Here is a 15,525-nt window from a genome sequence, read left to right as displayed (position 1 = left end):
TCCAACTTATAGACAGAACTTACAGTGCTTAAATATGGACATAAATATAACAAAGGGTCGAGTGATACTGTCTAAAATTTATTAAGCAAGAGAGGAATTTGAGAATGTTACTTAAGGGTCATCAGCAGTTCAACAGTAACTTCAAAACTGGGGAGGGAAGTGGCAGATGGATGAAGGCTTCATCTTCCACAGCCAAGAATCGGTGGTGCTTTACATTGTTAAATGAACACATAAGGAGGTAATCGGCGGGTTACGGAGGTAACCATCCGAAGAATGAAGCAAAAACAGTTAAAGTGGTCCCTCTGCCACCTGGGGTCGTGTGGATGAGGTTGGGGAGAGGTGGAAAGACAAAGTTTTCCTTCCTTTCCCAGCCCTGCCTTGTGGTTTGGTTAAATTAATGACTGACTTTATTACATGCACGTAGCACTTGGACCAAAATCTGTGACGGGAGGGAAAATGTTAGCCTGAGAGCGACTACGGAGCGGGTCTCCTGGGCAGTCAGACAGCGGTCGGGGGACAGAGAGTGCGGACCAGCGCTGGGGGGGCCCCCCCTGGGGCGGCAGGGTGTCGGGGGGAGGGGGCAGGTCTCCTCATACCCTTGTGATGAATTGAGCGAGGAGGAAAGGGAGAAGAAAGGGAGGAGGGAGGACCAGGCTGCAGAGAAGAGCGTTTTTTTTGCGGGGGGGGGGGGGGCGGGGAAACATAACAGGCTCAGACTGGGGCACATTCCCTGGGGCTGTGGTGGGTGCCAATGGAGACCTGGATCCCAGCGGCCAGGTGTACGCAAGTGGTCCCACTGGGAGAGGGAGACGGAAGAGTGGGGATGCGCAGTTGGGGTGACCTCTGACTCTGTGCCCAAAGGGCCACCCCTCTCTTCCTTGGTTTCACAAAATTATGAAAGCAATACCTCATTAAAAATATTAAAAATTAGAATTAAAAAAATTAAAATACATACACGTAAAAATTAAAAACACAGATATCTATCAAATAAAAAGCAAAACCACCTCTTTCCCTACCGCAAAGGAGCTGCCCCGAGGGCTCCATGAGTAACCGCTGGGCCCAGCCATCAATTAAGAGAGAGAAAAACAAGAGTATGTTTCCTTACGAATCCAGACGGAGCACGTTCTCAGAGATTGATCCCTCTTTTTTGAGTCTAAGGCATAATAAAAAAATATAAAATGATGGTGGAGGAAGAATGGGGGAAATCAATGCTTCTTGCCATTCAGTTCTTACTACCTACACACTGAGGCAGTCTTCCAGAACACAGAGTTAGGGTTTCAAAGGAAAGCCAGCTACCCACACACGCGCTCACAATTCCGCATCTCTCTGGATTTATATAGCCCATGCTTCGAGGGAGCTGCAAGCACTAAACACATGTTTTTTCATTCATTCTTACATGAACACCGCTGGGGACACGGCACCAGTCGGAAGCATGATCTCCACTCTGCAAACCTGGTTGTGGGTCAGGGACTGAAGCTCAGAGAGGGACAGCAAGTTGCCCAAAGTCACACAGGGACTTAGTTGGAAAGTCAGATCGAAAACTTAGCATGCTCTATTATCAAGGGCTTTAAAGGGCTTCAGATAATATGCACACATGCTTCTGTACTCAGAGTCCATCTCTGGAAAGATCCTCAGGAAACCAGTAACGGAGGTTCTCTCTGGGGACAGAAACGGGGGCTGCGTGCTAAGGGCGACAGGGAGCCGCACTCTTCACGCTGTAGCACTTGTGAACACTTTGCATTTTTGAACTGTGTGTATCTATTTCCAATTACCAAGTTAAAAAGATATAAAAACTGGACTATGATATCGGAACGCCATGAAAATAAATAGCTACGGACAGTGGATATTCAACTGGTGGACGGGCATGATTTGCCATCCTTCTAATTCAATCTCTAAGAGCAAATTGGTCTCACCGAGGGAGAGGAATAATGAAATCTCGCACCTTCTGAGACCCTTTCCCAGAGCTGTTTGTGAGCACGTTCCTTCCAAGTGGATGAGAAGCTGCCTGTGCAGCTTTGCAGGTGCCCTAGAGGTGCCGGCAGGTACTGGGTCTGAAGCCCCCTCGCCTCTGGGGGCTCCTCCCTGCAAAACCCAACGGAAGGTGGGGAGCCCCCCTTGCTGTCCCTCATCCCCACATCCAGTGCCTCGGCAGGTTCCGTCCACTCCAGCTTCACCGCATACCTCGAATCCACCCACCCCTCCCTCTCCACCTCCCCTCCAGGCCAAAGCACCATCGCCAAACAACACCAAGACGGCGGCAATGGTCTTATAACTCATCCATCCATCCTACTGTCTGTTTTCCCGCAGCCAAGTGAACCAGACCATGTTGTCACTCCTCCAGTCTCCTCTGACTGCAAGCGTGGAAAATGCAAAGTCCTTCCACGAGGCCTCAGGTCCTCCCTGACATCGTCTTCTCTGCCCTCCTCGTCCCCTGCCACCCTGCACGTCAGGTTCTTTTCACCCCAGTGCCTTTGCATTTGCTGATTCCTCCTTGACCTTCCGGTTTCAACTCAAAAGCCGCTTCCTCCGAGAGCCCTTCTGACCCGCTACCCAGAGTGGGCCTTCCCCAACCTGCCCCAGAGACTGCCTGGCAGTACTGCTGACTTGCTTCATAGCATAACCACAAAGAGGGATTTTCTGGCTCATTTATTTGTTAACCTTGTTGTTGCCTTTGCTAATTAGACTTTAATCTACGTGAGGTCAGAGACTGAGCTTGTCTTGTTTACCCCCATACCCTTAGCTTCCTGAATAGTTAGGTTGTGTTGAATACTGGCTAACAGATGGATAGATGAATGGAGGGGATGAATGGATGGATGGATGGATGAGTGGGCAGGTGGATGCATGGATGGATGGATGGATGGATGGATGGACGGACGGACGGACGGATGGACGGACGGATGGATGGATGGATGGATGGATGGATGGATGGACCGACGGAAGGATGGATGGATAGATGGATGGATGGCTGAATGGATGGATAGATGAGTGGGCAGGTGGATGGATGGGTAGGTGGATGGATGGATGGGTAGATGGCTGAGTGGATGGATGGATGGATGGATGGATGGATGGACGGACGGACGGACAGACGGATGGATGGATAGATGGCTGTGAAGACAGCTAGCTGGCTGGTTGGCTGAGTAGACAGCTAGTTGGATGGATGGGTACCTGGTTGGGTGGATGGATGGATGGAGTCTAATCATCCCAGGGTGAGACCCTGAGGTCCAACCTGCCTCCCCCTGGAGGCCCCAAGCTAATGAGGCTCGGGATCTGATCTAAGGGCAGTGAGAACTTGAGACTGCAACCCCTAGTGTTGAGAAGTGTTTCTAAAAATGACACTGAAATGTGTGTAAGGTCCTTGTAGAAATGGCCCCAGGTCCTCTGCCTTCTGACCTTGACCACGTGTCCACGTTTCTAGACCCTTTTGTCAGGTGCAGGCCGGGTAGACGGCAGGGAGTCTGAGGAGGGAATCAGCTGGGGCAACTAGACACGTTCAACCACGACCGGGTGTGTTCCCATCATTCCGCTCTCAGCTCCACATCTCTGAGTAAAGTTTTTGAAATAAGAGGGGATGGGAAGGGGAGAAACCTCCTGACTGATTCAGAAACTGTCTCCATTGAGCCTCATTTCCCATGGCATATCCTTTCATCACATCTGCGGCGGCACTGGGGCAGCCTCAGCCACGAGCTGCCCGCCCAGACGATCACCCAACCACCGACTGCAGGTAATTGGCCCGGGGACTGGCGCGGCCCCCAGACCTCTGCGCCTCATTAGGCCACGTCTAACATGAATCTGGAAGCAGGCTAACAAGCGGCCGGTTGGTTTGAGCCCGCACCGCGGCACGCAGTTCCCTTGGGCGCTTTCTGCCGTGCACCCGGAGGACCAGAGGTCAGCCTCTCACTCTGGCACGTGCTCCAGAGCCGCCCCCGCCAGCCGCCTGGGTGACAACGGTGCGTCGGGGCCCCGGGCTCCCTCGCTGCCCGCCCTCCACGGCCTCTGTCAAATTCACAGTCTGGATAAGGCCAGTTCCGGGAGGCTGCAGGATCCCACAGGCTGACCCCTGCACCCTTTACGGAAAAGCTCGGAGGCCCTGCGATAACCGAGGCAACACCACTGTCCATCCTCCCAACACCCATCACAGGGTGATGGTTCTGTCCCGAACTACCTTTCCTCAATCCCAAGCTGATCCCTTGGCCAGCCTGGGGCAGTAACGTCTTCACCTTGGTGGGGGGTTAGGGGGGCTGAGGGCACGGGCTCTGTACTCTGATGGTCTCAGACACTTGTGTCTGAGACACTCAGGCCCTCCTGTCTCCTCTCCAGAGACCTCCTGCCAAGTGGAGAATGACACCAATTTCAAGGTTGCCGGGAGGATGGGTGGTCGGCGGTGCTGGGATCAGTGCAAGGTGGCTGGCCCGTGGCAGGAGGTCAACAAATAGCGCGATCGTTACTCTGATTTCTTTCACGGCAACACCTCGTCAAGTGAGGCCCACGGCCTGTTTCCTTCTTGTGGGAAAGGAGGGCTGGCTCCTAAACTGCGGTCAAGGTCAGAGCTTTTACCATCTGCTTAGAAGCTACCATGCGACCCAGGTGTGTCCAGCTGTCCCCCTCCTCTGTGGTCCTGGACTCTGGCACTGAACAGGTGGTCAGTATATACGTAGAACGCAAGCCTTCATCTGGGGCCAAAACAGGGATGCAGACCTGGCTGTGATCTCAGAGGTCATTTAGTCCAAACTTCTACGACATTCCGCCACGACGATGCCCACCCTGCTTGACTTCCTCCAGCGACGGGGAGCTCATCATCTCCCGAGACGGCTCTGTCCTATCACTTAACAGCTATGACAGTTCCACATGTCCTCTGTCGGCTGACCTGCAGTGAGCATCCCTGGTGCGCTCTGGCCTGTTGCAGCCACAGGACATGTGGCCCAGACAGCCTGGCCCTGTGGTCTTCTCTTTTCCCAGCTCAGTCAGCCCTGCCCGTCTCCAGCACCGAGTGTGCGCGCGCACCCGCCCTCACACACACACACACCAGGGGTGGCCTGCTGGCTGCCCTCTGCTGACAACGGATCTCGTGGGGACATGGCTTTGCAAAAGCCACGGCCTGAGGGCAAGACACGGCCTGGACCCTTCCAGCACCCAGAGGCCCTCTCTCCCTCAAAGCCCCACTCCCAGCCTGGACAGCCCTCCAAGTCACCATGGCAACAGCTCTTGGGCTTCTCAGAGACTCAGGCGCCCTCCCTGCTAGAACGGAAGCAAAGAGTGACAGCATGCTGACCGTGACCGTGGGCCCAGGGTCCACTTTCACAGACGGCCTCCAGCTAAGGCAAAAACGACTCATCTGACCCAGATAGACTCAGGAGCAGACGCCAGGGGCGGGTGTAACTCCCTGGAGGCCATCAGCCTCTGAGCGCTCTCTCGGGGCTGCGCTGGTGGCCAGGCCAACGATCACAACCTGGGCTTTTAAGGTAAAAAAGTGGACAATCTTAGCAAGACCTGGAGAGTCTGCAAAGCCCCCCGGAAGAGGGGACCGGCTACTCTGCTGGGAATGGCATTTCTGTTATAGCGCATCTTGTTTATACGAGAAAGGTGGCTGGGACGGGTCAACGTGAAAACCAGGTGACCAGCAGTTCCACTCCTAAGTATACACCCCAAAGAACTGGAAACAGGTGTTCAAAAAGATACCTGTACACAAATGTCCACAGCAGCCAGAAGGAGCACCTCAAGCGTCCATCCACGGGTGAACGGAGACACAAAACGTGGTCCATCCATACAAAGGAATATTATTCAGCCTCAAAAAGGAAGGACACTGTGACACCTGCTCCAACAGGGATGAACTTTGAGGACACGATGCTCAGTGAAAGAAGCCAGACACGAAAGGACACATACTGTATGATTCCACTCGTACGAGGTCCCTAGAGGAGTCACATTCATGAAGACAGACAGTAGGATGGTGGGCGCCAGGGGTTGGGGGAGGGGAAGGGGAGTGAGTGTTTCATGGGGATGGAGTTTCAGTTTGGGAAGATGGAAAGGGTTCTGGAAATGGATGGTGTGATGGTTCCACAAGAATGTGAATGTACTTAATGCCACTGAGCTGTCCATTCAGAATGGTTAAGACAGCACACTGTACGTTATTTATATTTTACCACAGTAAAAAAATTAGAGAAAAAAAGGGACGAGCACTGATACACGCTACAGCATGGATGAACCTTGAGAATATTCTTCTAGGTAAGAAGCCATTCACGGAAGATTACATACTGTAGGATTCCATTTCTAGGAAGAGTCTAGAACAGGCAAATCCTTAGCGACAAAAAGCAGACTGGTGGCGGTAGGGGGCTGGAGGAGGGGAAACCCAGAGGTATTCTCATATTCCGCCCCCCACCCCCCGGGGGGGGGATGCTGATACGTTGGTGCTGCCTCAAGGCTCCTGTGGCCGCCAAGAACTGTCATCTTTACCATTTGTACTGCTTTCCCCCCAAACAACGCCAGGTTTCCCCCTCCTTGAAAGACAGCTCTCTCCCTTGGCCATCCCACAAGTGCGCTCCAACCCGACTCCAAACTGCAGGCGGCACAGAGCCCACCTCTCGGGCGGGTCCTCTGGAAGACGGCGGTCTCCATCATCCCAGCCCACGTCTGGGCGGTGGGTGACGGGGACCCACAGGGGGAAGCAAGCCAAGGGGTTCCAAGTGCTCCATGCAAGGTGGTCCAGCGCCTTCAGGACACCTACGAGCATCTTTGACCGGAGTGGGCCTGGCAGAGAAAGAATCACGTCTTACCTGGAAGCATCAAAGCTGTCATAAGAGCCGACCGTGTAGTGCCGGAAGAGTTTCTTGCTGCGGTCTGCACGAGTTTCTGCAGAGGGAAGAGAGACATCGTTTAGAAAGTCACGGTCCCCGAATGTTGAAACCACGCGAGGCCGGTCGGGCCCCTCATTTATCTGACCTACGAAGCGTGAGACCCGCTCTCCTGCGGAAAGATCTGGGAGGAAGACGCGGCCTTGCTCTGTGGCCTAACTCTGCAAACTCTGGGGGACGCAGATGAACCTCAAGGCTGACTACTGGAGAGTCATGCGCTCCATTCCCAAATGGAGGCAAGTCCCAGGGTCCCTGGCTGGTGCAGGATGCTCTCTGCAAAGAAGACAGGGCTCTGCAGGCTCCGGCCACTCAGCACACAGAATCCACGACAGTGGTACTCTAAGGGGATGCTGCCGAGCCGTCTGGCAACTCCGAGAACCTGCGGATGACTGCTTTGGGAGAAAGGAAATGTTTATTGTTATTCTTCCTGATTATAGTTGCTTTCTCCTAGAAACAAACAAAAAAACATGATTAAGTTCCTAATTAAGTCCCCTGCTTACTTCCCTTACTCAGCAAATTTCGACTTAAGTTTCAGGGGAAATTATATGAATGATGTAATTAGACTTAATCGATAGCTCAGAGCTGGAGGGAAAAAACCCCACAAAAACACAAATGCAAGAAATACAGCAGCTTATGATCTACTGTTTAGGTATTTTCCCCCAAATAAAATCTCCTGGGCACTCTCTTTCCCTGGAAACAATACAGAGAAATTATGTGATCGGCTTCGGGAAAAATGGCTCAAACTCTCATTTAAACCCTGTGACCCTCTCTGCTGTCAGTCTCCTTGACACCGCCTTCCAAGGTGAACGTGACTTTACTCAAACCCAAATGCACGTTTTCGGCTGAAAAGTGAACACATGCAAGGGCTCTGAGAAGGGTCGCGCTGACACCTCTTGGCTCCTTTCGTGCCCAGAGGCAGCCTGTGCAGCAAAAACACACGCTCCCTCTCTACATGGTGTGGTGTTGCCTTGGGGGTGCTGGGAGGAGCAGATGTCCAGCCCAGGACTACATTTCCCAGAACCCCTTGCAGCCAGGTGTGGCCACGTGACCAGCTCCCACCAATGGAATGCGCGTGTGCACGTGCGTGCGTGCGTGCGTGCGTGTCTTCCAAGCTTGGCTTCTATGGAGGCCAGGGAGCTCTCCCTACCCTCTCTTGCTGCGTCTCCCAGCTCAAAGCTAGGACTCCCAGGCTGGACAGGATGATGGGATCATCAGGGATTCCTGGCAAAAGCCTGGGTCTCTGTGCATTAGCTCTTAAAAGAAGCAACAAACTTGTATTGCCTTGTGCTACACTCTAGGGATTTGCTTGTTACAGCAGCTAGTGATGTCTTAAAGGACCTGCAACCGGGTTCTCAGCGACTCGGCTCCCGCTGCCTCTCCGCCCCTTTCCCATCACGCCACCCGAGGCTCCAACAATACGAAAGTTACAATTCCCTGAACGGTGACGACATCTTCGTCACCATCTCGGTCCCTGACACTAATTGAGTGCTGACTGGGCACCAGGCCCTGTTCCAAGTTCTGCTCCTATACTCTCATTTGTCTGTCATGGCCCCCAGGGAGAGGGCGCGTGTGTCACTCTGCAGGTCCTGCCAAGTCCAGCCAAGTGTGGCCCCTCTGCTTTTGCTCCATTTCACGCCACCCTTCCAATCCCTCTGCAGGACCTTGGTGTCCCCGTTGTGGAGTGAGGCTCTCGCCTACTGCTTGGCGTGTCTCTGCTGTGTCATCACTGTCTTTGAGACAGGCTGGGACCTGGGACCCCTCACCGGAGTGTTTGCCCCTGGACAAACGTCTCCTCAAGCAACAGATACAAAGAACCTCTAAGGGACTAAAAATAAATCCGCGCTCCCAGTGCAAGGGGCGTGGGTTCGATCCCTGATCTGGAAACTAAGATCCCACATGCTGCGCAGCCAAAAAAATAAAAATAAAATTTAAATTTAAAACATGTCACTGTGGCCAGGGGAGGGGTGGATGTTTAAAAAATTAAATAAATAAAAATTTAAAAATAAATAAACATAAACACTCACATGCACAGTTGGGGCAAATTACAAACAACAAGATGCAAAAAGATCCAAAAGCCCAACTGCTAGGGTTTGATCCCTGATCGGGGAACTAAGATCCCACATGCTGTGCAGCCAAAAAAATAAAATTTAAATTAAAAAAATGTCACTGTGGCCAGGGGAGGGGTGGATGTTTGAAAAAATAAAATAAATAAATAAAATTAAAAAAATAAATAAACATAAACACTCACATGCACAGTTGGGGCAAATTACAAACAACAAGATGCAAAAAGATCCAAAAGCCCAACTGCCACTTCCGAGGTACAGGGAGGGAAAGCAGGGTACAACGCATGATCCCTGCACATGGCACCGCCAAGGGGGTGGGCAGACCACCTAAGCCCCTCCCCTGGCTCCGCCCACCGATCTGCCCCGCCCTCACCCCATTTAAGGAGCCAGCTCGCCCCCCGCCCCCACCGCTTGGGGTTTCTTGTTCTCTCTTCCTATGTTGCAGCATGAGTCCCAGTAAAGCTCTGTCTGAATTTCTCGTCCGGCCACATCAATTTCTATCGATTAAAGGGTCCAAGAACCTGGGTCAATAACACCTTCGTCCTCACTAACATTTCTTGAGTCCTTCCCCTGGGCCACAATTCGTGGCCATCTGGGCCAATCCACTCCCACTTGCTGGTCACAGCAGCCCGGCGAGGGAAGTACGACGGTTGGACCCATTTTACAGACGGCGCCCGCGAGCACTGCCGATGCAAAGGCACATCCTGCTAAACAGTGGGGGCAAGGTGGGCCCCCCGCGGGCAGGTGGGCTCCAGGGCCCAGGCTCAGAACCAGCAGGCCACACCAAGGGACCCTCGGAGAGGACCCGAGTCTCCGTGCTCTCTACGGGGCCCGAAGGTGGGGATTTGGCCTTATTTCTCTCTGTATCACCTCTGGTGTTTCACTCCTGGCAGACACCCAATGTCAGAGCTTGCCGAGCCAATCTCAACAGGCCGTTGCAAATCAGCAAACAGAAATACACTGTACCCTGGCAGAGTGGCCCGAGGGCATTGGTCCAGCCGAGCTGCATGCACATCCCCTGTGTCTGGCAGTCAGACCCAACGTACCCAGGTGTTCCGTGTCCCTCTTCCCCTCCTCCCTGGCATCTTGCATTGCGTACATGTTCAAATCTAGTTACCATTTATCAAGTCCACCTGAAGGTCAGGCCCTGTGCCCCAAATGCAGGGATTAGAAGGCTGATCGGATGGGGTGGGGCCTCAGCTCTGTTCTCTGGGGCTCAGGATCCTGGGGGTGGGGTGAGGATAAAGCTAACAGATGCTGGCTTTCCACGGGCTGGGCTGAGGGCCCCAGCAGTCAGATCACTGTGCAGGGGGGGAGCACGTGGGCCAGACAGTGCCTCTGGCCAGGCCAGCCCTGTGACATCGCGTGGAGCCCACATAAGGGCTGGGCCCGGGAGGGTTAAGTGGGATTGGAACCTGTTTGTAGGGCTAAGCAGAGTAGCTCCTGAAGCCACTGAATCACCGTGGGGATGGGCTGTTAATTGTTATTATTACTCTTAATTGCCTGTCGTTTATGCCCCACGTGGCAGCTCTGTGCTTGTTGCCCAGGGAACCGCTGGGCCCTGAGAGCTGGCTGGTGCAGGCCCTCGGCTGAAGTCAGAGGTTCCAGATCGAAGGAGCAGAGAGCGTAGTCAACATGTGTGTGTGTGTGTGTGTGTGTGTGTGTGTGTGGTGTGTGTGTACCTGTCCACATCTTTGCCAGAGGAAACAAATGTTTCAGAAAGGAACTCTTTCTAGGTCAGTTAGCCAGTGGCTCCCAGACTTCGGGATTTCACGGACCAAGAAAATGTTAAACAAAAGAGGGAAGGGTGGAGACAAACATGGGATTTAACACGTTATTAATCTGGCCTTAAAAACAATGGATTCCCTTCCACTACCATAATTGTTTTATAAGAGAAAGGGGAACTTTTGGAATCATATTATCTCTGTTTTGTGAAAAACTCTCACTGCACAGGCCTTCCCTGTCCTCTGGCTTCTGGACACAGTCAGACTTCTGCTCTGAGATATGGCCCCGAGGGACAGGAAAGGGGTCCTGAGGGACAGCGTCACCGCCACCATCATCATCACCATGGCTACCATCATCACAGCATCATCCTCGTCACATCACCGTCATCTCTGCCATCGTCACCGTCGTCATCGTCCTAAGCATCACTGCAGCTTTGCTAAACGATCTCTTCTTTTTAGTAAATGAAAGTCCTTCACCTTACTTGGTCTTTCCACAGCAGCCAGGGCTAAGTGGATTTCTTGTAGCTGTTTTGCAGAAGTAGCAGAGTGCCACGATGAGGGATGTGGGCTCGCAGGCTAGACTGGCTTGAATTCAGAGCCCAGCTCTGCCGTTTACTGGCTGCAAGTCACCAGGCTCTTCATTTGTAAAGTGGGGATAATAATAGTTCCTACTCACAGGGAAGTGATGGAGGAGTAAATGAATTAATACAGGGAAAATGCTGGAACGGTGCTTGGCAAATGGAAAGTGCTATATTACCTGGTTATCGCTGTGCACAGAGGATTGGGACCTTCTACCTTCCAAGGTGGCCCTCGAGGTCACACAGCGCACCAGCGCACCCACACCAGGGTCAAGCCCTACCCGTACCCCGAGTGCAGCAAGGGCTTGTTCCAACCGCATCGCCCACGGCTGCACGCACACCGGCGAGAAGCCTTGCTTTCTGCAAATTAAAGTGAGCGGACCCTCAACTCTGTGCCTCCCCAGCCTGGCTGACAGCAGCCAACAGCTATCGTGTTTCGAAACATCCATGCAGGGCCCCGTGTATTCTAAGTGCTTTATGGGCAAGAGCTCAATACCGTTACTATCCCTGGTTTACAGCTGAGGAAGGTGAGGCTCAGAGAGGCTGAGTGAGTTGCCTGAGGTCACCGAGCCAGCAGGTGGCAGGGATACCGCACAGCACAGCCTCCTGGGTCAGCATCCACTTGGGGCCCTGGGAGGAGGCATCTCCACCAGCAACCTGCCCATGGCCCACGGAGGGCCAGCTGGCCTTTTTCTGAGATGTGCTGAGGTCTGGATGCTGAGGAAGGAGATCTCGGCTTTCTCATGGGCCGTGAGGTGGGAGGACGTGGGGTGTGGGCAACCAGTGGCCATCACACCACATCATGGGGAAAACTAGCCAATGAATGCAGCCTGCACACAGCGGGAGGCTGGGGGACAGAGGGACACAAGCGGCCCGATGCTGAGAATCCCTGGATCTTGGCTTGTGGTGGTCATGAGGGCTACTCATTCAATATTTGTCTTTCCTCCCTCTGGACATGTGGTTGGATGGATCCCTGCGATTCATTTCGGCCAATGCGTTTTCGGAAGAACTCGTTTACTTCACTTCCTGGGTGGATGGAACATTTAATTCCCAATCCAAGATTCCGCCCCCCCCACCCCGCCCTGCCTCCCCTCACCCCCCTACTGTTTCTTTGTCCATGGGCATGGCAACCAAAACGTTTGAGACAGTGGTTATTCTATCAGTCAGGGTCCCTAGGTGTGCCCCCTGGGACACATGACAAGCAGGTGATGTGAGTGGGAAATAAACCTTGGTGGTTTTAGGCCACTGAGATCAGGGGGCCTGTTTGTTACTGCAGCCTTCCCTGACCTAAGCTGACCGACGCAGACCACGCATGGCCTTCTCTGTCATGCGAGCCAGTACGTTCCATGTTTTGCTCAAATGTGGCAGAGCTGGCTTTCTGGCAACCAAAAGCAGAAAGGAAGCCCAGACAACATCAAGGCAGAGGCTGAGTCTGGCCCCTTGTCTGTGAGGATCTCACACCTTCTAGGAGAAAATGGAAAACCACACAACGGACGACAGGAACGCATCCCATCGGACGTGGAGAGAGCACGGCACAGAGCACAGGCCTCTATATGTCTCAGAGGAGGCCTCTGGTTACGACAGAGGAGACAGAGAAACCAGCCAACCAAGAGGGAACTATTCACTCGTTTGTTTCCTAAGCCAAGTAGAAACTTCTCAAAGGCAAGAACCTAGTAGTTCACAGACAGGCCCACCTCCTGGGCCAGGTTCCAGGCTCAGTGCTTCATACAGCAGGTGCTCAGAAATGTCTGTAGTCCCACTCAGCTTGGAGGCCAGCAGCCACTACCGCTGAATGACCTGAATCGTCTCCTGAACCTCTATGCAGGATGAACGTCAAGAAATGTAATCAGGTGATGCTACTTTTCTCCTTAACGTTTTCCGACAGCCTCCCGGTGGAATTCGAGTCCCCTCCTCGAGCCCTCCGATGACACAGGCCCGACGCTACGCAGCCCTGCCTTTGAACCCTCCACTCCCATTGCTCCCCGCCCCCACCGCAGTCACTCCACTCCCGCCCTATTAGTCTCCTTTTTGTTGCTTGAACATGACAAACTCGTTTGCACCTCAGGGCCTTTGCACTTGCTAGGCTCTCTCTGGGACATCCCTTCCCCAGCTCAAAGTTCACTGCACCGCTGGGTCCCCAGCTCCTACAACACAGCCTGGCACACAGTAGGTGATCAATACTGTGGAGTAACCGAACAACGGGATAAAACCCACACGCTCTTGGACCCTTTGTTCTTATCCAGCGTGGGCACTGTCACCTCCTTGGGTCTGACTGTGAAGAATTAAGGACATGGCCCAGAGGCTGAGTTTAGTTTCGACTGCCAAGGGAATGGAAGTAGCCCTTCTACAAACTGAGAAACTGGATTTCTAGTCCTGACCTTGGTGGTGATGGCGTGGGACCTCACTCTGCCGCTCTGAGCTCTCATTTACTCAACTATCAAACCAGATGTTCGTACGCTCTGCCTTCTCAACATGACATCCCCTCCGCCGCCAGTGCGACTAGGGACGTAACCCCATTTCCCAGGAGAGAACCACGCAGTGAGTAAGCTGATGTGCCCTGAAAGTTTTTCTTGGAATATGGCCTAGAAAAATCTACATTGAAAGGGGGAAAAAAAAACACCCTGGAAATTCCATTCCATATACCTCTTGTGACTCGTGAAAAGGAGTGACAGATCGCATGAAAAAAATAGCCCTTTACGCCGAGCGGCTGGGAAGAGGATCCCGTCTAGCTCGCAAGGAAGCCAGGATGGGGCATCCGGGGAGATACTGATGGCCTCTGAGCCTCGAGCGTGACTGTTTATGAAGAGGAATCTTCTCCAAGAAATCTATTAAGACTCCGAAAGGCCAAAAAAGAATTCAAAGGATGGCGTGGGGAGGAGGTGGGCTGTCGGGTCAAGAGACGGGCGTGGGGAGAGGCCAGAACACCAGAGCAGGGCTAAGGCTGCGTGGGCACGCCAGCCCCGATCCCCACCCAGGTCCCACGTGGGACGGTTCCCTTGCTCGTGAGATGCCACAGACAGGAGAGGCAGGAAGGAAGCCTGCGTCTAGACAAGGAAACGTGAGCTTAAGTCCTCACTAGCTGCAGGGCCTGGGCAGGAAACAAGCTCTCCGAATCTCAGTTTTCTCATCTGTACATGGGGCTAGCAGCTGTATTGACCCCGGCCTTGTGGTGAAGTTATAACACCGTCACGCGTCTAAGTCCCTTCCCAGGTGGGCTGTTGTCCTCCAGGAAGACGTCTTGGTCTTCCCTCTCTGAATGTATCCTTCTGCCCCCGGGACAGAGCAGGACCCCAACCATATCTGTACACAGAACCTCACACCCTGGTCAGAGCTGCCCGGCCCGGCCCAGCAGACCCCCTCCTGGGGACCTGGAATAGAAGTGGCCAGTCTCTGCTCCCCGTGTGAACAGAGGACACCTCCATTCATGCAGAGAGGCTGTCACTGTGGGAACACTTTGTGGGGTGGGGGAGAAGCGAAGGACGGAGACTGAGGCAAGGGGCTCGGGGCGGTGATTACGCATGTGTGGCCCTAGAGAGATGGCTGAGCTGGCCTGGCTCCTGACGAGCTCCCCCCGCATCCTACTTCCAGGACCTGCTTCCAGGACCGGGGGAGGCTGGACCCCACGTTCCACTCTCGGGGTCCAGGAAAGGCCGCTGCATCCCTGCGGTGGAGGACCTTTCTTCCTCTGACCGAGCTCACGTGGGTTTTAGGTTTCTTGAACCGCAAGAGCCCTGGTCTTTCGGCTACTCTGTCGCTCTGGGTAGGTCTCGTTACCCAAGCGGATGGTGGCGGCACCTCTGGATCTCAGCCCGGAGCCTGGCTAGGGGCCCGTCCACCACGGCGGTGCTGCCGGCCAGGGCAGCCCTGGACACCTGTGTCCAGGTCCTACGTGCTGGTACTGACTGGGACAACACCTGGCCTGCACAGTTCCAAACACCCCCGGAGGCAGCGTGCCCTCAGTGAGGGCCGCCGACCTGGCCACAGGCCAACATCCTTGGGTTCACGCGACCAGACGGAGGGTACTAGGGATGCAGGGCGTCCAGACATCTCCCCTCTCTGTGATAAAGACCCTGAATCGGCCGCAGACGGGAGACAGCGTGTAAAGATGATAAAACACTCCTGCGTCGCACTGCCTGGTTCATCCCCGACAGCTCAGCGTGCTGGGGGGCGGGGTCCTCCTTCAGGGCCTCCAGCTAAAGCCCAGCCAGGTGACACCCGACTCTGGGCCCATCAGACCCTGAGCACAGAATCCAGGTGCGCCCGCCTGCACTGCTGACCCTCAGACCTCTGAGCTGATTCGGGGCTGGGGTCCAGA

General features: G+C 53.8%; 1 protein-coding gene across 3 annotated transcripts in view; it reads right to left on the bottom strand.

Annotated features, from left to right (window-relative positions):
• Positions 1-15,525, bottom strand: part of SHANK2 (SH3 and multiple ankyrin repeat domains 2) — a 544,903-nt gene that overhangs the window by 184,026 nt on the left and 345,352 nt on the right. For all 3 annotated transcript variants that reach the window (XM_024749302.1, XM_024749303.1, XM_024749304.1), the window contains exon 15: positions 6,768-6,843. In XM_024749302.1, the coding sequence (XP_024605070.1) occupies positions 6,768-6,843 (76 nt within the window). The remainder of the gene's footprint in view (positions 1-6,767; positions 6,844-15,525) is intronic.

This window comes from Neophocaena asiaeorientalis, unplaced genomic scaffold (genome assembly GCF_003031525.2).
Source record: "Neophocaena asiaeorientalis asiaeorientalis breed wild unplaced genomic scaffold, Neophocaena_asiaeorientalis_V1.1 scaffold43, whole genome shotgun sequence".
Lineage (NCBI taxonomy): Eukaryota > Metazoa > Chordata > Mammalia > Artiodactyla > Phocoenidae > Neophocaena > Neophocaena asiaeorientalis.
The sequence above is the reverse complement of the archived record's forward strand: the minus strand, read 5'-3'. Positions and strand labels throughout refer to the sequence as shown.